Below are 26460 nucleotides of genomic sequence, written 5' to 3'. Positions count from 1 at the left end.
TTACTTAACATTTGAAAAATACAAGGAGTCTATAAATACTTTCATTTCCTTCAATTATATCAAGAACTGTTTTTGAAACAGAGAAGGCAGGGATGACTGGGAAATGGTGTGGGGATAGAGAGCTGGAGGCCACGCGAACTGTATGTACGCGGCTGTCATGTGGAAGTCCAAGTCCATAGAAACCTATTCACTGTCTGCTGTGAAATGCTGAGATTATTTTCTCCCCAGGGAATCCATTATCACACAGAAATGAGAAATGGCACATGGATAAAAAATAATAAGAGGCTGTGCTTATTGCCAAAAAAAAAAAAAAAAATCCCCAATACTGCACAAAAAGAAAAGGATTTGGAGTCACAAGATCAAGATTCAAGTCTGAACTCTACCACTTATTCCATCTGTCACTTTGAGCAAACCTATTAGCCTCTCTGAGCTGAATTTCTTCATCAAGAAAAAGAGAATAATCATTGATGACATTTAGTGGGTGGCCTTTATGAGCCATGTGCTTTGCTATATTATATTCGATCTTTCTATCAAAATGCAAAGTAGATATGATTAGTGCCAATATATAGGTGAAGAAACAGTCACTCAGAGAACTTGAGTGACTTGCTCAAAGTAACGCCAATAGAAAGAAGCAAAGGTTTTGTTTGTAGCCAGGTTCTGACTCTAGCAATGCTATTAGTGCAACCTCTGATAAGATGTTTAACCTCTTTAGACCTACTATGTGCTTTACCTTACAAAAAGCATATAAAACCTAATTTCTAGGAGAGATGATTTGAAATTCCTCCATATTGCAATATTACCAACTTACGTCTTAAAGGAAAATGGCTTTCCTCCATTCTTCCATGTCAAATCTAATTCTATGTCTTCAGAGACTAACAAAAAGAGGATGTACTCTCCTCTTTGTATATAATAAGAACAATGTAAATTAAGGAAGCATAAATACATAAAATAAAAGTATTACATTTTGAGCATGTCCCGAGTGGCATAATGATGATGAATTCTACTTATTCCGCAGCAACTCCCCTTCTGCGTGTAAACCAAACACATTCAATACGTGACACGTGAGTTGATCATGAAACCTTGATTACCTTTGCTTCATTATCTCATGTACTCTCCCATGCTGGACACATTGTTCCTCCAATTCTTCATTTCTTTTCTGTAACTTTCCCAATTTATCATATGTATACCTTTTTTCTTGACTGAGTTGAGCTATTTCAGATCTAGAGAGGTGAAAACACAAAAATAATAGATGTTAAAGGTTCTTATTACTAGAGCATATTGTTATTATATAACCTTAACATTATCTTTTTTTCCGTACTTAAACATAATAGTACAATGAAAACTATATCCTTTGCAAAAGAAAATATTTCAGAAATGGCAAGATACATTGTAGAGACTCGTGTGTTAGACAGAAAAAGGAATAACAACTTATTCTAATAGAAATGGCTTCCCTAAGGAACAAGACAAAAATGATAACTGATTAAATCTCTTTTTTAAAAGACTATCGTTCATTTAACAAATACTTACTGAGTGCTTGTTATAGGCCAAACACTATGCTGTCAAAGAAGAAACCCGAGGCCTAATTTCTATCACAGAGTTTCTTTTAATTAACATAACCAGCTTAATGGCACACGGTTAAAATAAAAATAGTTCTTTAATGGTTAATTTTATGTGTCAACTTAGTTGGGCCATGGTGCCCAGACATTTGACCAGACATTATTCTGGACACTTCTCTGAGGGTGTTTTTTAGATGATATTAACATTTAAATTAGTAGACTTTGAGAAAAGCGGATCGCTCTCCACCTCGGCGGGCTTCCTCCAATCCGCTGAAGGTCTTAATAGAAAAAAGATTGACTTCCCCCGAGCAAAATGGCAATATCCTGTTGTTCGTGTCTTAAGTGACAATCCAAGTCTCAAAATTTGAAGATCACAAAGATGTTTATCCAAGAAAAATTATATTCCTTTCCTTGTATTAAGTAAACTCTAAATTTCTGCCTACTGCCACCATCTCCTCATGCCCTAATGCCTAATCAGTTAGAATGGAGAGTTTAAAACTTGTATATTATGAGTCGTTTTCAGGTTAATAATTGGTTTGTTTCCTGAAGACTCCTGACATAAAATTAATTCCTTTCAAAGAAAGGATTCTTCCAGTAGGCAAGATAGCCTTTTCTTCCTGGTCAGGAAAGGATTTGGATTTGCTAAGGGAAATTTTACTTTACAAATTGTTCATCCCAAGGACCAGGCTGCTCACGTGTATGGGGCAAAAACTCTTGCTTTTAGTTCACCTCATTCTTCATTTTGTTTTCATCTTGGTTCAAATGTCATCCCACGGGAAGCTTGCCCTGATTAATACCTTGCAGTTCTCAATATGTCAGCACGTTTTTTGAAGCTACCTCTAGCCTTTATGCATACATTAGCTTATAATTTATTCTTTTAAATTGTGCTCTGTGCCTTGTCTTTCCTACCAGATTCTGTATGAGAGCATGGATTATCTCATTTTCAAGTTCAGATCAAGTGCTCAATCTACATTTGCTTCTCCTAATAAGAATCTACCCATATTTGAAATAGTCCAAAAGGAGTTAATAATGACTTATGTTTCTCCTTTCAGAATCACATACAATACAAAAGAATTTAAAGGCAGTTATAATAAATTTTTGATCTGGTATCCTTTCCAATCCATGCACTAAAATAAATTCCAAAAGAAGAAAAAAAAATCCTTAAACCAGATTAGAAAAAAATGCAGAACACTGATCTTCTCTCAGGCACTTTCCAAGCAAAAGGCACTTTTAAAAAGAAAAATCACAAAGAAAAAAATAGATTTTACAATACAAAAATACAAAACTTTTACACATAAAAAAATCATATATTTAAAATATATCCTAGATTTGTGTGAGAGTATTCATCGTAGCACTGTTTCTAGAAACAACCTTTCTTTGCAACCCATAATCTGGAAACTTAACCAAGAAATCTATCCACAGGAGCCTGGTTATGTTACTTATTAATCTGATAATGTGGTTATTTATAAGTGATATTTATTGATCTAAAACTGTGACATATTTGTAAAAAAGAGAAAACATTAAAAGTCAGCATGTATGATGTGATTTCATTTTATAATTTAGAAAAACATTTTGACATGTATACCAACTATTAATACTGATTATTTCTGGATGGTAGGATCGGGAATGTTTTCTCTGTTCTTTATTCATCCTTTTCCATACTTTCTAAATTTGTAAAATAGATATGTATTTTATTTTTTAAAAATAAATTCATTCTGATTTTGAAACAAAATCATAATAAAACAAAATGTAGATGTCACTGGTGGGGGAGGTTGTGTGTGGAAGGAACAGGGAATATATGGGAATTCTGTACTTTCTGTCCAGTTTTGCTATGAACCTAAAACTGCTCTAAAAAATAAAGCTTATTAATTAAAATCAATGTAAAGAGCAGGAAATTATTTACAAAAATAAGACAAACAAACATTAAAAGCATCATTTAATGAAACACTAACTGCACTCTCCATCAAAATTCCAATTAAAAATATAAGAAATATTTAAAATATCTACAGAAGAAATATAAGTGATCAATAACATTTATAACATATTCAATTTCACTATTATTAAAAAATAGCACAACAAAACCAGATACTACCACCAAATATTTACTGCATGCCACTGTATAACAAATAGTGAAATCCATCCTTTACATTCATGATCTCAATTACTCCTATAAGGTACTTGTACGGGTTTATTTTCTTTTCTCTGTGAGGTTAAATATGAAGTTTAATGACTTGCCTAAGGTCATCCAAGTAGGCAAGCCCAGATACAAATACTACTTAGTCCACCTCTAGAGGGGTAGTTCCACCCACTGTGCGGTATTGCTTCTCATTCTTTTTTAAAAAATCTCACTTCTTGGTAATGTTATTTACTAATATGGCTACATATACAGTGATTAGAAGTTAGTGTAGTACTTAAGCAAGGTAAAACACATTAATACCCTTAAAAGGATTCATAGTCTTGGACAGCAATTAAGGAAACAATAAAAAATTTAGACTTAGGTACAAAGTTTTTGTTGTATTATTATTCATAATGGTTAAAAATTAGAAGCATCTTAAGAGCCTAATAATTCTTATCCATGCAAATCATTTAATAAAGTTTTGTTTTCAGAGTATTTACTGATATAGAAAAATGTTCATTAGATATCAAATGAAAAAGCAGATGCAAAACTGTATATACAGTGTAATCTCAATTACAATATAAATGTACACATACATACACATGAAAAATGACTGAAGGGAAATATGTCAGAGGTAAGAATAGTTATCTCCGGATGGTAGTGGCACAGGAAATTTTCCTTAATTCTTCTTTGTATTTTCCAAATTCCCTGCATTGAGGATGTCTTACATAATCACAAAAATACAAATGTTATTTATAAAGTACGTATCACTATCAAGTGTGTTATTGCAACAATCTTTTTATCTGCTTCGCATATTTTTGTTTTTTCTTTATTTATAATTGTAATTTGCCTACCAACTTCCATTTCTCAATAAAAATTTGACATATATGCCTGCACGTCATCCTTTTTCTGTCTGGAGTTCACGATATATTCCTAGAACCGTAGTCTGCAAAGCTCAAAGAGTAAACTTACAAGTTTTCTGTTAGTTTGGAAATACATTTCTGGTATGATTATCCTGTGTCATATAAAAGGATAATTGACTCTAATTCATTTTCACAGAAAATTTAGGCAATTTCTGGCTTTGCAGAAGCATGAACTTTCCCCTGTATTTTTATATACCAGTTATATTGTATAATTGCATTTGCATGAAATATATTTTACTACTACAATTCAGATTAAAATGATAATTGCTTTCAAAGAGAAATATAATATCTTAATTTTTTATTCTTTTAGGTTCTAGTTTGACTTTTGGTAACAATTAGCAGAGGCCAATGTCAGTCTCCTCTTGTAGAAAATATAATTTTTATAGTATCCCAACCTAACATCATGTAAACATGCAAAGGAAAAAAACAGTTCAACCGGGTGTGTGTTCTTCACCTCAATTAAACTCACACAGTTGGATACCTACTGTTGCCAAAACAGTAATATAATTTATACATTATAGTCCACACAGTAAAACTACACTAAAAGTCATTTAACAATATTTATAACACCATAAAGTATAGTGTTAAAATATATGAACTGCAATATGTACCAAAATTATAAAATTTGTTTCTCATCATCAGTGATTAAAACCAGGATCATTGCTCTAGCCTCAATACTCACAACCCTGGTGACAGATTAGAATTCAAATCTTAATGATCAATTTACAATTAACAAGATAGAAGTGAAACAAATTAAACCAACCATTATATATAACGAGGCCCCATGGACTCCCATTGTTCCTCTTAATTACAAAACGCAAATCACAAATACACAATGGGCAGTGTTAGACATCAGTCCACAAGCCTCACAACCCAGAAAGTGACAATGACAGAAAAGAAAGCAGCAAAACCACATAGACCCTGGTTCTACGCTCTATCCGGTTCTTTTCAATGTGCAAGTGGTGGTAGCTAAAACCTAGCACACACTTCTCTCCACTCTGTGGCTGGCAGAGGCTCACTCCTTGCCAGCACCCAATCCTTCCAAGCTCTCCCAGGCCAGGTGTTAGATAGCACTGCAAACCGCACTGCAACGTTTTACTGCTGATTCATCTAAGTGCGTGGGGAGAGAGAACACTTCCTTCACTTTGATAAAGAAAAATCACAGTTGTACCAAAGATATTTAAATAGCTCCGTTTACCTCCCTCAAGAAACAACCCCATAACTGTAATAAGCTCTCAGAGTACTGGGGAATACAGAAGGAAGGATAGCGAAAGTTTATGTGAGCTTCAACTAAAATCAGCCAGAATGCCTGCCTGGTGCCAATTAAAAGCAAAATGGAATTAATTCTCTTGCCTGATGGTCAAAAACAAGCTATATAAAATGCACAGAATCAGCAGTTCACTTTAAGTTTAAAATGGGACGTGCCATTCACAAATGCCAGGGTTACAGACACCACTACGTGCAGTGTGGAGTACACTCAGTGCGCAAACTACTGTGCTAATCACTATGGAGGCTTCCAGAAAACAGAAGCAGTCATCACTGCCATAATGCGACTTACGGTCTACTTGGGGGAAAACACATACAACAGACCCACACACGGAGGTACCATTTCAAAACATTTTCACAGAGCAACAGAGCAGCCTAGCATGAGGCTGGGGCAGACTGTAAGGGTGTACGTGTCCACTGAGCCCGCGCGGTCAGCTTTCCCGTCATTCTGCATGGGCTCCAGTCAAACGACTAGACCTGTTTAAAATCTTGTTTTAAATGGTAGGAATCCATTTGTTTAGTTGGTATTTTGAATAACATAAGACTCTTAGAGTAATGTTGCTAGTAACAGAGGAGGGAAAAATATGTCTTAATTATTGTTCAATATAAAATAAATACACTTACTTTCAATAAAAATTTTACTGTAATACTCTGAGGGAAAGCTGGACCAAAATTACCATACGGATTGGATAAATATAAAGTTGGAGACTGAATTTCCACAACAACAAAACTTTGGAAACTTCAAGATTTTCCTTACCTCAAAGCACAGGGAAAATTATTTATCCCAATAGTTTGGCATGGGGTACGCAGAGGCACACTCCTGGAGGGCCTCTTCAGGGTTTACTACATTAATAACTTGTATTTTAAAAGAAGCAGTTTGAGCCCTTCAAGTTTTGTAGGTGGTTTCAAAGCAGAAGGTAACATCAACACGGAATGTTAAATTTAACATGAATGAGTTATTGAAAATGTCATAGTAGGAAGCCAGGGAGAAATGAAACCAGAACTAAAAGAAATTAAGAACAAACAACCCTAAAAATCACAATTTGTCCTATTCACTACTCTCTTGCAAGGTGCACAAAATACACTTTTCGCAAGTTTTAGCGGCGCTTAAGAGTTTTAAAACTAGTAGGTAACAATTTATCAAGTGTTTACTACTTGCCAGGCCTTGGTTGAGACAAACTGTAAAGTTAGAGTAGGTGCCTGTTTTAATTCATCAGAGTTACAAAATACAACTAGATCCACATTTTCCTGATCTGACTGTTTTAAAAAGGCTTTCATTGTGGCACGGACTTATGTCCATCAGCAAATGACAGTCAGATTTTCCCTGGCAAAGACAATAGCTATGTAAAGTGATACCCAAATTCCAGTCAAGACCCTTAAAAATGCTATTGTGAAAACAGTAGCAGCTACTGTGTATTACGATGTGTCAGGCATTGTGCTAGGCACTTGATAACGTGTATGTATGTGTATCTATATATATAATTCTAATTCCCATAACAATCCTGCAGCGTGGCTTTAGAAATGTTTTTACAGAAGGAGAAGCTGGGGTTTGGGGAGATGAGGCGATGTACCCAAGGTTACAAAGCTCCAAGTGGGAGAGTAAGATTCAAACCTAGTTCCTCTGAATTGCCACGTGTTCTTTACTGCACACTGCCAGTCATCAACAATGGAACAGACTGGCATCAAAAGTCAGATCAGGAGGTGCGAATAGCACCACACCTATTTGTTTCATTCATTCATCATTTATTCATTAAGTGCCATCTATGTGTCAGATACAAAAGAATACATCCAATTTACAAAGCAGTATTCAGGAGCTGGAGGAACGAGAAGCAGGAGAAGCAGTAGAGGTGCTGAGTTAGACCAGTACAGGACAAGATGACAGATCTAGAGGAGGAAAAAGAGGGCCTAGGGGCAAAGAGTAAGTTAACTGTTACATGCCAAGGACGCTTACTTCTCCACGGAAATTTAAAGGTTAATTTTTCCTTCCCAAACTTTCTCATCATAACTACTATGACTTGAATTTTCTTTAGCAATAAATGTAAAATACTGTGATTACTGTAAGAAAGAACATATACTTTGGAACCAGAAATATCTAGGTTAGTACCCTAGCTCTCCCACTCACCAGTTATTTAAACAGTTTTGGTTTCCTTATCTGGAAGATAATAATTTCTGTCTCAAGTTGTGGTGAGAATTAAATAATGTATACCAAGCACCTTTTTCTCTCTTTTATATAATAAATTTCCCTAATTATGTTTCCTTGGAGAGCAAGATCAGTCATCATTCACAAACCAATTTTAGACCTAACACATTTATATAAAACCCAGATTAGTATCATTTTATCCCTAAATGATATAATCTGGTTTGTTTGCTTCTAACAAATTACTTTGGACCTATGTGGTGCAAATCAAGTATTTCTGTTTAAGAATAGCTACTGTAGATATTTTATGGGTCTCTTTCATGACAAAATCATTTAGTTTTCATGGTCAAAACTCCTTGAAATATCTGGTATTTTGGCACCTAGGTTTTCCCTACCAAAATACAATCTTAGTATATGCTAGGAAGGTGCGCATGTCAGAGTACATTCTTGGTGGTTACAGAAGCCTCTGCCTTCCTGTGAGCAGGGAGAGTTGGATGCACGAGCCCTCTGATTCCCCAAAAGATTCAGGGATGGGGGTTCTATCAGCTAAGACAGCTTGTTGATGCAGGATCCCAAGATGGAGCTCAGAGTGATCAGATATGCCCTGATCCTCCCAGAAATCCTTTCCGAGTGAAACATCTAAGTGAGCAGTTTGTTTGCTGAGACCTATTTCCTGCTCTCAATAGATCTACGTAAGTTTCAGAAAAATACAGAAGAGAAGACACACAGGCTATTTTTTCATTATCATATAAAGTAATATTTGACATCGTATCAGTTATGTGAATATTGCCTTCTATAGTTCAATTTCAAGTGATTCTGTCCAATGCCATTCATTGACAAAAGAAGAAACTATAGTCCAAGTAAGTCAAATACATTTGTCCAAGATGATTCAGTTACTATCGGAGCTGAGATGAGGAGTCAGGCTTCTTGCAATTTAGAATATAAAATAATTTATTCATTGAGATAATCTGACTAGAAAGTGTGTAGAAAAAAGTCATTAAGATTCCAATCAATGGATTTATAAAAGAGTAGTATGCCTATAAAATGAATGATGGCTGTTCTATTAAAATACAACAATTTTAGGAGAAGAATAGTTTTGGTGTGTTTATTTCAAAGTACCATCTACTTTCATTTTTATATATACACATTTCATCTGTTATCATTTAACCTAAAGATAGCTTTTGTGTTCATGGTGAATTGTAACAATAGATTAAAATGTGTTAACCATACCAATGTAAGATTTTATAACTGCTTGATTTATCTGCATCTTTATGTTATTACCATATTTTCTTTCCTGAAATTTCAGTTTTCAATTCTAAACATTAAAATGTTAAATAATAGTACACACATCATCATGAAAAAACATAAAAGTGTATGGACAATTAAGAAAATGTCCCTATGTAGAAAATATGTTCCAAGAAAACATCAGCAATTACTTAATTTGGACATTATCAAACAGGGTAAATGCGGTTTGTTAAGGAAAAATTAGAGTCATCCACAAACAGTGCTCTTGAAAGTATTCTATAACATCACCTACCTGGTTTTTTGAGAGATTTGTTCCAGTTTCTTGGCTAATGTACAGCATTCTTCCTTTAACTTTGTCAAAAATGTATTCTGGGAGGTCAGCAACAAATACTGTTCATTTTCTAGAAATAACAATAAACCCCCACCAACAGAAGATGTTTATGGTTGTCGCTCTGCAGTGCTTCCATACATAGAGTGGTAAAGTGCTTAGACCCCTACACATTTCCAATAAGCCACTAGATCACTTTCAATGTCCTAAGTCAAAGGACTTATCATCTGGAAAGACACTCAATCTTGGGAGTCGTTTATTTTCAACATAAGTATACACCAGAAACACTTTTTATCAGACCAGCTTGGTGTAACATTTTGACATGTTAATAAAGTGTCAAATACCTCAAGTGGAAGCACAGACACTTATATCTTTGTAATATGCAAGATATTATATTTGAATTTTGACAATTTTACTATAAACAGTGTGTCAAAAATTCTCACAACCAGATAATTCAAAACTAAAATCATCGAGGAATTCTCTTCCACACTGTAATGCATGCTTTGTTTCATATTTGCACACATGATTTACTACCACCCCCCCAATCTTGCATATACTTCTCTAATTGTGAAGGTAAAAATGTGCATTTTCTTTAGAATTTTAATGTCATTGTCAACAGCATGAGCTTCAATGGAGATCTGGTCAAAGAAATTGAAAACGGTGTGATTTTGTGTGTGTACAAAAGCAAATGTTCTTAAGATGGTTTTAACCTTAAGTTAAATACACTCTAATCTAGTGCTTAGATTCTGCCCAAGACTCTGATCACTAGGATCATGCCAGCAGTGGGGGCAAACAATAATTTATCCCCCAATTTCCTCTTTTTGTTTTTAGTGGAGAAACATCTACTAAACCTGGTGAATTTTCATTTCTTCTGGCCAAATGCTGTTAGAAGAAAATCTCTACTGAAAGCGCTAGAGGGAATTATGTGAGTCAATATGACATTTGCCTCTTCATAAGTAAATAGATTATTTAATGGCTTGCATGTTAGCAATTTTTCACCCATAGGATAAGAAATAATTTTTACTGTACCATCAAATACAATATATTAATACGTTAAATCATATTAAAATTACCTCTAAGCATAAGTTTTAAGAGTCCTTTATTTCTTTTCAATTTTAGCCAATGATTGGCAAAAAGCATATAGCATACAAATCAAAATAAATCAAGGCACTAAAATTAAGCAACATTTTTCTGGAAGAGACAGGATCAATTAAACTTTTGTTTTAATAGTACAATCAGTGTGGAGTATGTGGCGTGGAATTATAATGACTGACACTGTCTTGTTTTGACTAACACTGTCTGTGAACACACAACTCAAAAGTGAAAGAAACTACATAATGCTCTGACTGAACAAATCAAACTGTCTATTTTCAAAGTGCATTTTACTTTCAAATTAAAGGTAAAGAGTTACTGGCCAACTCAGTCTGCAGAATAGTGCCAATGTGATGAAAGATGGCAATTTTTAGCCAAGCTGCCAGCTGTGGTCAATGCCTTGTATTAGTGAATTTTAACAGCAGTTGTGAGAACTTGAAGAATGCAAAGGATTAAACATCACTCTAGATTGGGTTGGGGGAGGTGGGGAAATCATACAAATGCTAAAAATGTTCGAAGCTGCAAAGATTAAATAAAGGAACATATCAATTTGGAGCCACTGAATTACATCCAGCTGCGACAGTGAATTAAGAACCGATTAATGGCTAAAGCTTTTCTCCAGTTTGGATGCTGAAGCAAACTCATTAGGCTTTTAGAGTAGCTATAATGTGTGTACTGTGGGAACTGTTCAATGCTATTCAGGAGACTCTAACTGTAAGCTCAGAGCATTTCCCGCAGAGCTTCTGATGCTATTTTCTTTATATAACATGTGTGCCTGAAAACCCAGCCAAAAACAAGCCCTTTGTTTTTCTACTTTGTTGTGGTCTCTCTCAGCTTTACGTTTCTTGAACACAGGTAAATAAACTCATAATCCAGATGGTGCAACAGATGTGAGAGCAGCACTCTGAAATCAACAGACAGTGGGCAATACTTTCCATTTTCTCTTTTAAACGCTAACTAATATGTAATTCGGAATCTCCGGTGTAGTTAGCATCTGCTCCCTTCGGCCAGCCAAAGGTTACAGGTGTTCCTGATGTCATTTCACAGTAAGGCGTGGGCCTGGCTTGTGAGCGAGTGCCCAGGCTCTAATCTTTCCCTACCACCTACCAGTTTTGTCATGCTGGGCCTCCATTTGCTGTATCTTCTGTGTCAGCTCCCGCTCTCTTTGCTGGGCCTGAAGGGCTTGGGCCTTTGCTTCCTTGCTAAAGCTCTGCTGAATGCTATCTTTTTCTTGTCTGCAAAACAGAGAGGAGACATACAGAAATTTAATCTGCAGATGCACAAACCCCCATCATGTCCCCTATAGACCAGAGAGAGCTGATACGGAGTAAACTGTTAAGCCTAAGAAGACAATGACCTTTCTATTGACCCTCCCCCACTTCAGAGGGAAAATCCAAACAATCTTCCATACGACGTTAAATACGTGCCACGAGTGCAAATGGACTAAAGTATGCAGTGTCAAAAAATCATAACCACTAAATAACAGTATTTTGTCACTTTAAAACACAAACCTTTTTTCTCTAACATTCTTAATGTTTTACACTACCAATGAATCTTTCATCTTCTGAGTGGTCAATATTTCCTAGAGACACTGGCACTCTAGGAACAGCATGATTCGATCCTTAAACAAAACTTAAATTCTTAAAACTAAGCTTTGTAGACCACTTCTGTTTTCACTCTAAACTTAAAATGGAATCTTAAACATAATGCAGGAGCCTCTATCTAGAGGCGAGTAAATGATTCTGCAGTGCCACATGCATGTTTTCACTAAATATCTTCACACATCAGGCCATATAATGTGAACATAAATACGAATATGAATATGAATAACTTCCCCCAGCACTTCATAAGAAAATCCCTCGTGGGTCACAGTGAAAGAAATTGCAGGATGAAAAGCTTCTGTAGTCAGACAACATCCCATCGTACTGTGATAGGACACTGACCTATCCCACTGGGTCAATAACCAAGCACAGTGGCTCCAAAGAGAGAAACTTCCTAAACAATTAGAACCTGGGGAATGCATAGGACTTCAATGCTGGCAGCTGGCAGCACCGTGGATATACTGACAGTGTGTGTGTGCATGTACATGTGCCCCCCCCCCCCCACACACACATTAGGATGGTTCTTCAAACTCTAAATATGGGTAAGTGATATGAGAGTTTCCTTTAATTAACTGACTTAGTTATTTCTAACTCCTGATCTCCTTGTGGGCATTTCTCATCCATGCTGCTTTAGTTTACTAATTGAGATATTTACTGCTTAGCCTTTGCCAAACTAAAAATAAACAATTCCATAAAGCTATCACTACTAGTCTATGTACCGCTGTGGAACTTCAATTCACTGGCTTCTAATTATAAAGCAACATAAGGAAAGCCTGTATTAAAATTGGTCAATGCATGTGGTAACGTTGTAGTGTAAAATTCTGGAATGAAAATACACCCACACCTCACTCAAATGGAATCATCGGGGGTCCATGCTAAATGTGAAATAAGGTCCTGTCTGGTACTTCTAATAACACCACCTCCCCCTGGGATGTGGTCCACGGTCTTACGTCGCACTCAGTTCCAAACTAGTATATACAACAAATGGACAGTCAGACTAGGCAACGTTTTGCCTCCCCAGTCACACTACATATTTTCTGGTCATGGATCACTGCATATGTCTCTTCCTCTTCCTGGAAAGCCCCGCCACCTGTTCACTCAATCCCCCTGTAAGAGGTATACATACCACTACCCCCTTCAGGCCTAGCTCAAAATTCTTCCCCTCTCCTTCCTCCCTCCTGAATTCACTATTCTTCCCTCAATGACCTCAATATATGTTGTGTACAATGTGCAAAGATAGTATTTATCACACTTTAGTTATTGCTTTACATGCCTGCTTCCTTTGTCATCTTTGTCTCTATACCCTCGGTCCAGCTCAGTGCTTGGCACACAGGAAGTGGGCAGTGAATATTTCAGGATTGGATGTTGTTATACTCTTGTCATAGGGGAAAGGAAGGCTGCTATCTTTATGTGTAGCCGGAGAATCTGCTTAAGTCTTACATGAGGAGGCAAAAACTTTTCAGACATGTTAGAAAAAGGTGCTTGGAAGAGAATGGTTCTAATGGCTCTGCCAGTTGGAGACTACGCTGCTAAAGTAATCAGCTTAAAAAAAGCCCTGTGGACTCTAACCATCCGAAAGTCAGACCCCTCGCTGGGGCAGGAGACAGAGACAGAAACCTGGGGCTCTGCAACCCCTAACAATTGGGTGACATAAATGCATTCTCCAACACCAATACCCACCTGGGAGTGAGAGGGGCACTACTAATAATTATATCAAGATAACAGTCATAACTGAAACTACCCATCACAAACTGGTACTTACAGTTCCCCAGTATAAAGGGGTTGTCAATCTCACCATCAGTTTTCAGAATAAGCTGCCTAATTACTGATATTCTCAATTGACTATAGGCTGGGCGCGGTGGCTCACATCTGTAATCCCAGCACTTTGGGAGGCCGAGGCAGGCAGATCACTTAAGGCCAGGAGTTAGAGACCACCCTGGCCAACAAGGCAAAACCCTATCTCTACTAAAAATACAAAAGTTAGCTGGGAGTGGTGGTGCATGCCTGTAATCCCAGCTACTTGGGAGGCTGAGGCTGTAGAATCACTTGAACCTGAGAGATGGAGGATGCAGGGAGCAGAGATTGTGCCACTGCACTCCAGCCTGGGTGATAGAGTGAGATTCTCTCTCAAAATAAATAAATAAAAATAAAAAATAAACTGACTATAGAAAAGAACTGTCATCATTGCAGTCCTTTTTATAAAATAAAACAAGTTAACAGACTTCTGCAAAGAAATGTTGAGTTACACATCAACTGATGTTTCTTGAATCCTTCCCCAACTTTCCCTCTATTTGGGAAACTATACATTATGTTTCATTGCCTAGAAACATGATATAGTCTTGCTTTCCAACCTCCTTTCCCCTTCCACTTTCGCATGTTGCCTTCTCTCCCCTCTTGCAGGTTCTTTCTGACTTGGTAGGCTTTTTATAAATTCCCAGAATGTTAGAACTAAAAGGGAACCTCAAATGTGTTTCATCAAACCCTCTCACTTTACAGTTAGAAAAAAAAAAAAGCCTACTAAAAAATCCCCAAGGGTCACAAAAGAATTTGAAGTCTGCTTATAGGTTGCACAGTGAATGATTTAAAGGCAGAGAGGTAGGATTAAAATATTTTTATTTAGGGAAACCTATTTTATAATACTCTGGAGCCCGGGTATGCAATCTTTTGGCTTCCCTGGGTCACACTGGGAGAATTGTCTTGGGCCACACATAAAATACACTGAAACTAACAGTAATGATTGCTGATGAGCTGAAAAAAAAAAAAGGAAAAGAAAAGAAAAGAGAATCACACACACACAAAATCTCATCATGTTTTAAGAAAGTTTACCAGTTTGTATGGGGCTTCATGCAAAGCTGTCCTGGGCCGCCAGCTGGACAGCTTACTCAGCCTGCGGCCTCGATGGTTTTGAATGTGGCCCAACACAAATTCATAAACTTCCTTAAAACATTATGAGATTTATGCACGGGCCTTTTTGTTTTTTTCCTTTTTAGCGCACCAGCTGCCATTAGTGTTAATGTCTTTTATGTGTGGCCCACAATGCTTCCTCTTCTAGTGTGGCCCAGGAAAGCCAAAAGATTGGCCACACCTGCTCGAGAGGTAATACAATAATGGATTCAAAAAATTATCAAAAGCACTTAGGCATTCAGGGAACGACTAGAGAAGAATGTAAATCAATGCATTAAAGATGTATCATAACTCTCTTATGTGAAAGGCACTCTGCTAGGCACTGGGTCAAATAAAGATAAAGAAGATATGCTCCTTGCCCCTAGTAGGGAGTTCAACATGGCCAAAGAGAAAGTAGATGGTAAAATACTTCGTAAGAAAGGTACAAGGGGGAAATTTACCAGAGCATAACAAAATGAGAGTCAAATCCAGCTGGGTGTGAGAGCCTGGTGAAGGATAGTCAAGCCAGTCTCTCCAATTGGTTTGCTTTAATTCCCACTCAAAACACTGAGTAAAAAAGAATTTCTTGTTAGTTATGGGGCTGAAATATTTATTCACAATCACTCAAAACCAGAAACAACTTAAATGTCCATCAACTGTTTAATGGATAAACTGTGGTATAGTCTTGGAAGTTTACACCAAGACTATGGCTAGGTCATACTATGGCCTAGGAAGAGTAGAAATAAAAAGGAACAATGCTACACACAGCACTTGGTTGAACCTCAAAAGTAGTACACGTAGTTTAAAAAGCCAGACACCAAAGACATATATTATGATGTCATTCACAGGCCATTCAAGAAAAGTAAACACTAAGGGATAGAAAGTAGATCCGTGCTGCCAGGATTTGGAAGTAGGAGAGGGGTACCAGGGAGCAAAAGGGCACAAGGACACGTTTTGGGTTGATATAAATGTTCTTCTACGTTATGACTATGATCTTTTCACAATTCTATATATTTGTCAAACCATCTTTACCTGCACAGTTAGAAACTGGTGATATTTTATTACACTTAAATTTACCCCAATAAAGCTGATTTTTAAAAGGAGCAAATCAGTGGCTCACACCTGTAATCCCAGCACTTTGGGAAGCCGAGGCAGGTGGATCACTTGAGTGTTGAGCCCAGGAGTTCAAGACCAGCCTGGGCAACCTGGTGCAATCCCATCTCTACAAAAAAAAATACAAAAATTAGCCAAATGTGGTGTTGTGTGCCTGTAATGCCAGCTCTCAAGAAGCTGATACAGAAGGATCACTTGAGCCCAGGGAGGTCGAGGCTACAGTGAGCCATAACTGCACCACTGCACTCTAGCCTGGGTGACAGAGTGAGACCCTGTCTCAAAAAAATTAATCAATCAATTAATTAATTAATTAAAGGAACAAATGATCTAGAGTAGGAACATCCACCTTTATTCTCCAAGTTACTTACATCACCTGCAATCCAGGCATGTGTGGGCCATGTCAATGTTTTCTTCATAAAAATTCAGAATTAAAAGGAGTGAACAAGGACTGGCTAGGCCTCAAATACAGACTACATATACAGGGAGGCATAGTCACTCCTTTTTACCAATTATAGTTCTCGTTGATTGCATTTTCTGAAAATGGTCACAATGATATTTACCATCCCATTTTTTTAGAAATGGGACTGAAGCGTTAACCTTATATTTTTGATACTCAACTTTTTCATATCATTTATTATTTTAAATCTTGCAATTTAAAAAATGTTCATGTCACAGAGCAAAAATGATTTGTTAAACAGATTTTTTAAAGTATATTTTCTAATGACGTTAAATTTAGCTCAACAATAACCCTGGGACAGAAACAATGAAAGGCTCAAGTCTGGGAACAAGGACTGGGTAGTTGTGGTGTTGAGGCACCAATTCCACCTTCCATGTTCCTATTCACCTTTTTACTGATGTCTAAAGTTCCAGTGTGAGACATACAACTCTTCTGGTTAAAAGGTGTTTCCCTTTTAAGATAAAATATTGAGAGCTTTGTGATAGTAGCATCTAGGTATGAAAAAACTTGTGAGAATTTATAATATGCTTATTGGCTGAAAATCATTAAGGAATACAGATAGAAGGGGCATGGAGGTGCTGGGTACTGATGTGAGTTTAGACAGAAAATGTACATTTGTCTCAATATTGGTGCTATTAGCTTTGATAGCTTGATTAACATCACTGGTGTACCAGATGATATTTAATGACTGGCCTCCAGGGGGACAGGAAATCCCTCTTTTGTAGTATTTACCAATTTTCAGTGTAGACACTTCCACCATGCTCTACTGTAAGCTACCAAAGTGACATCACTGAATACCAAGTTGGGAAGAAATACACATAACTGGCTCTCATGAGCTGGTACAAGTCAGACTCAGCAAAACAGTAGTTAGGTGAGCTCTCCCAGGCTTCTCTACTGTAAAGTTACTGTTTCCTCTTTGTATCAGGTTGGTGCAAAAGTAATTACCTTTAATGGCAAAAATCACAATTACTTTTGCTCCAACCTAATAAGTAAGAGGTAATTTGTTGGGAGATGCTGAGAATATGCAAACATCCTATTCTTCATCGAGCTCTCACCTAATAGTTTTACATCCAAAAATGACTTTTTTGCTCCATCATTCTTTCTCTATTTTTTAACATTGTAGTATAAGAAAGAGCTTTCCCTTCTCTATCATTTATTAATTCATTAATATCAGCATGGAGTCATGGGTTCATATCATATTCAGTGGGTTATAATCCATTATGATTATTATTTTTATGCTCAATTTATCCCGAATTTTGCCAGGGGGAACCCTTTCAAGGTGGTTCCTATGTGACATCTCTATTATTCTTGTGACTTTCTATCTCCACAAAATGTTGCAGGCTCGTCTTGTAATGTCCTTGTACCAGTCTTGGAATCAGCATTTGAACAAGCAGCTCTTTTTGTGCCTTTAATGGGGAATGGTATTTAGAAACCAGGATCTGTCACTAGGTGGTGCTCACTGCTACTGCAAAATCATTGCTTCTAGGTCACCTTGGTGGACTAAGTCTGGATATGAATATATATATAAGTTGATAAATGTCAATATAAATATAAATATTTATCTGTATCCTATAGGAATATACGCATACACATTCATACTGGTCTTTCCAATTACAAGTCAACAACATACATAGAACCTTATCTCCCTTTTTTCCATAATTGTAATTTTTTCCTCAGTAGTAAGAAACTTGGTTCCTATTATCCTCAACATACTTATCTGTTTGTTCAAACTTGGAATACACAGAAAGTAGTTTCAAAATTAATAATCTATGGAATGCAAATCTACTAGCAAGTAGAATTAAATATTTGCTGATAGTTTTGTTTTGTTTTGCCTTGTTTTTTAAACAAATGCATAGGTACTTTTTGAGTTTATTCTCTTCGTGCTCTGGGAAGATGCCACCTTGAGAGGCAATGGAGTACAGCCAAAACTCACAGAGCTAGAGGGTCAGAGCATGGCAGCCACCACCTTATCACCTGTGTGACTATAGACAAATAACTTTCTTCCTTTAATACTGGCATACTTCATTCAAGCAGGACAAAAAATCCAACCTTAAAGGACTAATCATTTTAAGACGCTACCAATTACTAATGTTTACACATAAGCTAAGGTCTTTACATGCATTCTTTTATTTAATCCTCATACCAACCATAGAAAGTAGGTTCTCTTAGTATCTTCACTTTATAGATAAGAAAATGGGGGCCTAGAGAGGTTATACAGTATGTTCATGTTCTTTAGTTCTTAAAGGTTATAGTCAGGAAATCCAGGGCTCTCTCACTCCACGGTGAATCACTACGCTTCAATCTCTTCTTTTATCAGGGATGTAGAGAAATGAGAGAAGGGTGAAAGTATAACAAGTCTCTATTTCAATTATCTCTATGGGAGTGTGCCATTTAATAGCCATATTATCCATCTTAACAGCCAAATCCCAAGCAACTAGTTCTCCTTCTTCTTGCCCTGCTGTCCTCTAAGCTATTAGATTACTTTCTCCTACAATGACACCATCAATTAGTTGTGTCCTTCTTAAAGACATATATTCACCTTTGCAAAAACATTGAAAGGTACCACAAACACATCTCCTGCCTCAAGTGGCCACAGACTCTAGAAAAGATGAGACGTGTGCATCAATCTGGAATGTGCATCAAAATGGAGTCCATGGAGAGCAGGAACCTTCGTTTTGCTCCCTAATTTATCCCCAGAATCCGGAATAGTGCCTGGTATACAGTTGTGTGGTCAATGAACATTTGATGAATGAATAAACAAATGAATGAATGATCAACTACTAAAAGACAGAAAGTACTAAGTATCCTCACAGGGGTAAGTATCACCCTGTCTCCTGACTACAGTCAGAGAATGTGATAAGATAATCCCTATTTTTGCCAAGAATTTATTATTATTATTATTGGCAATAAAACAAAACAAAAACAATAATAAAATTGGTAGATGGCATGATGTCTTCCATGTTTGAGAAGAACCCAAAATTCTATGCTTATTTACAGCTAACAGGGGCTATATTCTCTTATTTGAGCAGATGTAGAACTACTGAGAAGAAACAGAAAGGAAAACACAGGAATGAGATTCTGGAATCTCTACTTCCTTAAGTATGCAAAAGACTTAATGGCATCATACATATTTCCTGGAGTAAATTACTTCTATTTTCTTCACTGCAAAGTATGTCAGAACTTCAAGCACAATGTTGAAAGATGAGTTATCAGATCAGAGAATGAGTCATGTCTAGGGAGGAAAGCAGAAACAGAAAGGAGGTCAACTTCTTTCAAGGGAATATACACAAAAGAAAGGAAATATTTAACAGAAACATCTCTAAAAATAATTTTCCCTCCAAAAATGTTCTTACAGTATCTCCAAAATAATTTGAAAACTTACCTTCAAGGCAAAAGACAGTACAGTAGACTAGCTATTGCCTGTTTCTATTACATATGCACAATCCCATTTACGTTTAAAACAAAACCGCAGACTCTTACTATCAACTCCAGTTACTATCACATCATCCTTTGCACGTCTGTACTTTCTATTTTAAAAGGCACATTCAAATGCACCGACCTTGCTATTCTTCATAACATCTCTATGGGGCAGGGAGATGGAACAGATATTCCTGTTTGATAGATAAAGCGTCTCAAACTCAGGGAATTAAGAGATTTTTCTCAAAGCCATGCAGTATTAGCAAGTAGCAAAGCTGGAATCCAAATCTGTCTTCTCACTCCAAGTCCAGTGTTCTTTCCATTCCATGGCACTGCCTCACATGGGGTTTGTTTAATCAAACAGTGGATTGCGCATCCATTCAACAAATACTTAAGCAACTACTTTGTGCCAAGCACAAAAGTATGGGGATGCATCAGTGTGCAAGATGTAGACCACGGCCTCAAAGAGTCTATGGTCTAGTGAACAAAATAAACGAGTTTTGGGGAAAAAAAACAACTCATGGTATAGTAAATATTAAAGTAGGGCTAAATTCCTACCATTATACAGGTGGAAAGGATAGGAATTGGGGAGTGGCTGGGGACAGGGAGGAAGGATTTCAGGAAGCTTAAAAAAAATCAGAAGCTTAAAATATGAGTAGTAATCTGTTATACAAAGAATATAAAGAAGATTATTACAAGTGAAGTGGACAGTTTGTGCAAAGACTCAGGGTGGAGAGAGAACCAGGTGCCCTGAGAACACTGCGAACGGTTTTGGCGTGGCTGGATGCTGGAGGGTATATGCTGTGGGGCAGCAGTGCGCAGTTGGTGGAGGGGAGATTATTGAAGAAAGACGAGACTTGGAGATGTAGGCAGGAGCCAGAACATGAAGCTATTTTTAAGGCCCTCGTCCTGAGGGAAACAGGGAGCCAATGTAGGGTTTTGAGCAGCGGAGTGTTGTGATCACACTCATGCTTTAGAAAGATCGCTCTGGCTGCAGTGTGGGGAGCAGATGGGGAAGGACAACATTAGAACCAGGGAGAGCACTTATTACCACAGCACTAGTAAGAGCAATTTCTGTACCGGTTTCTTTAGATACAGTAGATACCACAGGTGGATACTGAGACTGAACAGCCTCAGTGCATTTGATAACGCACACTTCACTACTTCTCAGTCCTCAAATGTTTTCAGTAGCTCAGGGTGCCCGATGCATTAAGTGATTGCATGGGGCAAAGATCCTGAGAGAGTCAAGTGCCCACCATGTCCTACTGTACAACACTCGGTGCCCAGTTAATCACCCTAAATGATAAGGACCAGTATGCTACTACCTAAAATAAATTCGATCATGATTTTGCCTTTGTATCTTCATATTTTCAAAAATTCATGTTTTCCATTTCAATTTGTCTATATAAACTAATGACTTTGATGCATTCCTGGCTTTCATCTCTGAAAAATATCACTTGGTCTACAAATTCCCAGTAACTAATCCCTCTGATGAGTAACTTCAAATCAGGTATCAGTAGGATCAATATGCATTCTAGTGGCATTTCTATAACATGTCAATGGAAATTCATTATTATCAAGTTGTAGCATAATTAATTGAAAAGTTTCTATTCTATTACTAAAATGTTTTGCAAATTAATTTCTAGGGCATATTATTAAATGGGGAACACGGCTCCCTTGTGGCTATAAAATTTATTCAGAAATATGTATAATCGTAAGAATTATAATTTAAATATTTTTATTATATTTTATGAGTATGACAGAGTAACGCATCATGTATCTAGAATGTTGAGAATATGTTCCACATAGGAGAATTTTCCAGGTATTAGATCCATAGAATTCTGACCATTTGCAGTAGAAATATGTCTAAAATGTGTTAATTATGTCTCTGTTTTCTTAAGCAAACTATACCAAATACAATAAGCTTTCCTTAATAATTAAGGTTCATAATTTAAAACAAGGTAGGCCTACGTACTGTTGCTATTCCTTCTGCTAGTGAGCGCCTATGGGTCATTGCTCATTGCCAGATCTTTAAGTGCTTAATAGAGTGGCTAGAAACAGAAGGCACTCAATAATATTCATTGCAAGAAAGGTCTCAGATGCTATTCTAAAGAACCAAAAGCATACTGGTCTTCTCATAATTTTTTATTGGTTGGTTTGCTGTGATTTGCTGCCATGTTTTTTGTTTTGTTTTTAATTTTTTTCCTTTTTGCTTTTTAACATCTAAAAGTGTGTCACGATAGTTCCACAGATGCTGCACAGACAAGTGCAAGGGCTTTGTGATCGTTACTTACTTCTTAAAAGTGCTTTTCAATGTATGCCTCAATTTACAGCTATATTTCAAATTAGCCAGAAGTCTAAGTTTGGGTCAGGTGCGGTGGCTCACACCTGTAATCCCAACACTTTGGGAGGCCAAGGCGGGCAGATCACCTGAGATCAGGAGTTCCAGACCAGCCTGGCCAACATGGTGAAACTCCATCTCTACTAAAAATACAAAAAGTAGCCGGGTGTGGCGTGCGTGCCTGTAATCCCAGTTACTCAGGAGGCTGAGACAGGAGAATTGCTTGAACCTGGGAGGCGGAGGTTGCGGTGAGCTGAAATTGTGTCACTGTACTCCAGCCTGGGCGACAGAGTAAGACTCTGTCTCAGAATGAAAAAAAAAAAAAAGAAGTCTAAGTTTGAGTAAGTGGAGAACTTCTGTAATCAAGACAGTAGAATTTTCATTATTGCTGAGATGGTGTGCCTTTGGTCAAACATCCAACATGCATGTATACAGAAATTACAGCTGTATTCTATAGACTAGTAACCTTGACTTGGCAACAAGACCACTGTAGTCCATTTTTAAAGTTTGATTGAGAACTCTGTAACCTCTCCATCTTTGCACACAATTCCAGAGGTAAAAAGCACTATATTTACAGAAGAAAAAAACCAACCTGAGCCCAAATTTTCTGATTCCGACTCCACTATTCTCACTCTTCTAAATAAGAAAATTCTTGTTCTTGATACAATAATTAAGTCCTTTCTTCATCAAAACATTTTGCCTTTTAGTCATTTTATGATTTAACATTATTTCTATTTGACTTTGTAATACTTGCTTGAAACTATTCTTATCTACATCCTTAATTATTTCCTCTGCTTCAATAACCTGTGTCTGCTGGATCTTTCTCTTCCTCTAGCCATTTCTTAGTATTCATCCTCACCACTCCTGTAGCTACAGAGCTGCCCTTTCCATTCCTGGAGACCTGCTTCTTCCAGCCTTCTAAATCTATCTTCAAACTAATTTCCACAAGGTAGCCTGCCCTGAGTATATTTAAACCAGAGGACTTTGTGCTCTGAGAAAATAAGTATAAGCAACTGAAATCCTAAAATACCCCTAAAAACAATAGGATACTTTCAGCCTTCATCCCTTCGCATGTAAGCTCCACTGCCAGCAGGGCACCTGTACATAAGGAGGCAGAAGTTTAGAGAACAGGCTTTGGTGTCTGCTAGACTTACCATCAAAGTCGCAGTTCCTCCATTTACTAGCTGTGTGCCCTAAGTCAGTGGTTAGGCACCTTTTTAGCAGCAATGACTGGTTTCGTGGAAAACAATTTTTCCACGGACCAGAGTGGGGAGGTGTGGGGATGATTCAACTGCATTCCATTTATTGTGCACTTTATTTCTATTATTATTACACTGTAACATGTAATGAAATAATTACAGCACTCACCATAATGTAGAATCAGTGGGAGCCTTGAGCTCGTTTTCCTGCAACTAGACAGTTCCATCGGGGGTGATGGGAGACAGTGACAGATCATCAGGCATTAGATTCTCATAAGGAGCGCACAACCTAGATCCCTCGAATGCGCAGTTTACAACAGGGTTAGTGCCCCGACGGGAATCCGGTGCTGCTGCTCTGACAGGAGGTGGAGCTCAGGTGGCCCCAGGTTGGGAACTTCTGCTCTAAGTAAGTCACGTAACCTACGACTCAGTTTTCTTGAATGAAAAATAAGGTTAATAACAGTACCTCTCCTCAGAGGACTATGAGGATATTACATATAAAATACTGTTAGTATACCACTGACATATAGTAAGTTAAAAAATATTAATAGTACTTATTATTGTCATCCTTATTATTTCCTAGAAGATGACTACTCAAACTGGAACAATCAATATAATTATCTCAAAGACAGCCTTGAGGAAAGAATAAAAATTTTCCTTGATTTACTGACGTAAGCTCCACAGGGGGAGGCAGCATTGCCCAGCACTGCACACACAGGGCTGGGCTTCAGCCCAGGCTCCCCCATGTGCTAGGTGTGTCACGTCAAGGCGGACCCTCATCCCAGTCTAAGCCTCACTTTTCTCATTAAACAAATGATATTATCGGGATTATGTGAGAAGCTCCACATAAGGCAACTGGCAATGTCCAGCCCAGATCACCATTTGAAAGGTTCCTAAACTGTCTAAATCCAGTTAACACATTAACAACAGATTGTTAATCCTAGTTAACAATTAAATCTAGCTATTTAATTGTCAAATTTATTTTCAACAACTCTTCAACACATAAAGGCAAAGATGGGGCCGGGCGCGGTGGCTCAAGCCTGTAATCCCAGCACTTTGGGAGGCCGAGGCGGGCGGATCACAAGGTCAGGAGATCGAGACCATCCTGGCTAACACGGTGAAACCCCGTCTCTACTAAAAAATACAAAAAAAAAAAAAACTAGCCGGGCGAGGTGGCGGTGCCTGTAGTCCCAGCTACTCGGGAGGCTGAGGCAGGAGAATGGCGTGAACCCGGGAGGCGGAGCTTGCAATGAGCTGAGATCTGGCCAGTGCACTCCAGCTTGGGTGACAGAGTGAGACTCCGTCTCAAAAAAAAAAAAAAAAAGGCAAAGATGGGACAGTAAGATATAGAAGAACTTATTATAATGTGATGCTTGTATATTTAATCATTCATCTGCTCTTCAAGTAATGGTCAGTAAGTGGTAGCTTCCTCTGTCTTCCTCCTCCTCTTCCTCCTCCTCCTCAAAGTGGCAGTTCTTCAGGAAAAGACTAATCAATATGAGTTCTGGCTACTGCCTCCAAAATTCAAGAAAAAGATGACATGATTTTCTTGTTTTAATAAAATGGTTCCCATTTTTGTAGAAACAATTCAGGGTTTTAAGCTCATGGAATCTAACTGCATCTCTGATGGGCATCGTGGGAAAGGTGGAAAACTGAGAAACAAAAGTAGGGTTGTGACGTCTGGAGTGGCAGCCACTGGCCACGTGGGGCTAGTAAGCACTTGAAATATGGCTAGGTCGGATCAAGACATGCTGTAAGTGCAAAATACACGAAGGGGTATGAAGACTTAGGAAAAAAATTTCAAATATGTCATTAATAATATGTTATATAAATCACATGTTGAAATAATACATTGGGTTAAATAAACTATGTTATTAAAATTAATTTCACCTGTCTCCTTTTGCTTTTTTTTTTTTTTTTAATTGAGACAGAGTTTTGCCTGTTGCCCAGCTCACTGCAACCTCCGCCTCCTAGGTTCAAGCAATTCTCCTGTCTCAGCCTCCTGAGTAGCTGTGACTACAGTTGTGCGCCATCATGCCTGGCTAATTTTTTTGTATTTTTAGCAGAGACAAGGTTTCCGCACGTTGGCCAGGCTGATCTCGAACTCCTGACCTCAAATGATCTGCCCGCCTCAGCCTCCTAAAGTGTTGGAATTACAGGCGTGAGCCACCGTGCCTGGCCCCCTTTTACTTTTTAAAATGTGATTATTTGAAAATTTTAAATGACATGTGGCTTTGACTTTGTGGCCACATGACTTTGTGGCTCCCTCTGTATTTCTATTGGATAGCACTGGTCCGAGTGCCACTGCTTTGTCTACCACCCTATAGCAAAGCAGCATTTTAAATCCTGATTCCACAAATAAAAATAATCAGGTGCCCAAAACTACTAAACATAAGTGCCTCATGAAGATATCAAAACTCATAATTTTCAAAAACTACTAAAATGACCCTTTTTAACCTTGATAAGTTTCTCATTTAATTCAGCCACTCACCTACTATTTGAAAGGAGAAACAAAGGAGAAGAATTCTGATAGAACACTAAGAACAACGGAAGCTGAAGTAGTCACCATAATATACCAAAACGATCCTTGGTTTTTTTTTTTTTTTTTTTTTTTTTTTTTTTGCAAATCTGATTTGGTTTGAAGCAACTCCCAAAATACATATTCACATTTAAAATTAAATTACAAAGCATTATGAAAAAGTTAATCCATACAGCCAAGCTGGCAAACTATTTTAAAAATGTTCGGTTATGTACCCGGGTCGCAGACTCCTTCCTAATAAGTGAAT

The 26460-nt window shown here is 37.4% G+C and overlaps 1 protein-coding gene across 9 annotated transcripts in view; it reads right to left on the bottom strand.

Moving 5' to 3' along the window:
* Window positions 1–26460, bottom strand: part of SDCCAG8 (serologically defined colon cancer antigen 8) — a 253354-nt gene that overhangs the window by 80515 nt on the left and 146379 nt on the right. For 8 of the 9 annotated variants that reach the window (XR_004058745.1, XR_004058746.1, XR_004058747.1 and 5 more), the window contains exons 14-16: window positions 11771–11898; window positions 9536–9644; window positions 1089–1220 (exon numbers count right to left, since the gene is read on the bottom strand). Coding sequence is in view for 6 of the 9 variants with exons in the window: in XM_030935740.1 (XP_030791600.1) it covers window positions 1089–1220; window positions 9536–9644; window positions 11771–11898 (369 nt within the window). In the remaining 3 variants the exon portion in view is untranslated. Of the gene's footprint in view, window positions 1–1088; window positions 1221–9535; window positions 9645–11770; window positions 11899–26460 lie in introns of those variants that run through there. The other variant, XM_010353270.2, reaches the window with a different exon arrangement.

This window comes from Rhinopithecus roxellana, chromosome 8 (assembly GCF_007565055.1).
Source record: "Rhinopithecus roxellana isolate Shanxi Qingling chromosome 8, ASM756505v1, whole genome shotgun sequence".
NCBI lineage: Eukaryota > Metazoa > Chordata > Mammalia > Primates > Cercopithecidae > Rhinopithecus > Rhinopithecus roxellana.
This window is presented reverse-complemented; position numbering and strand designations above follow the sequence as displayed.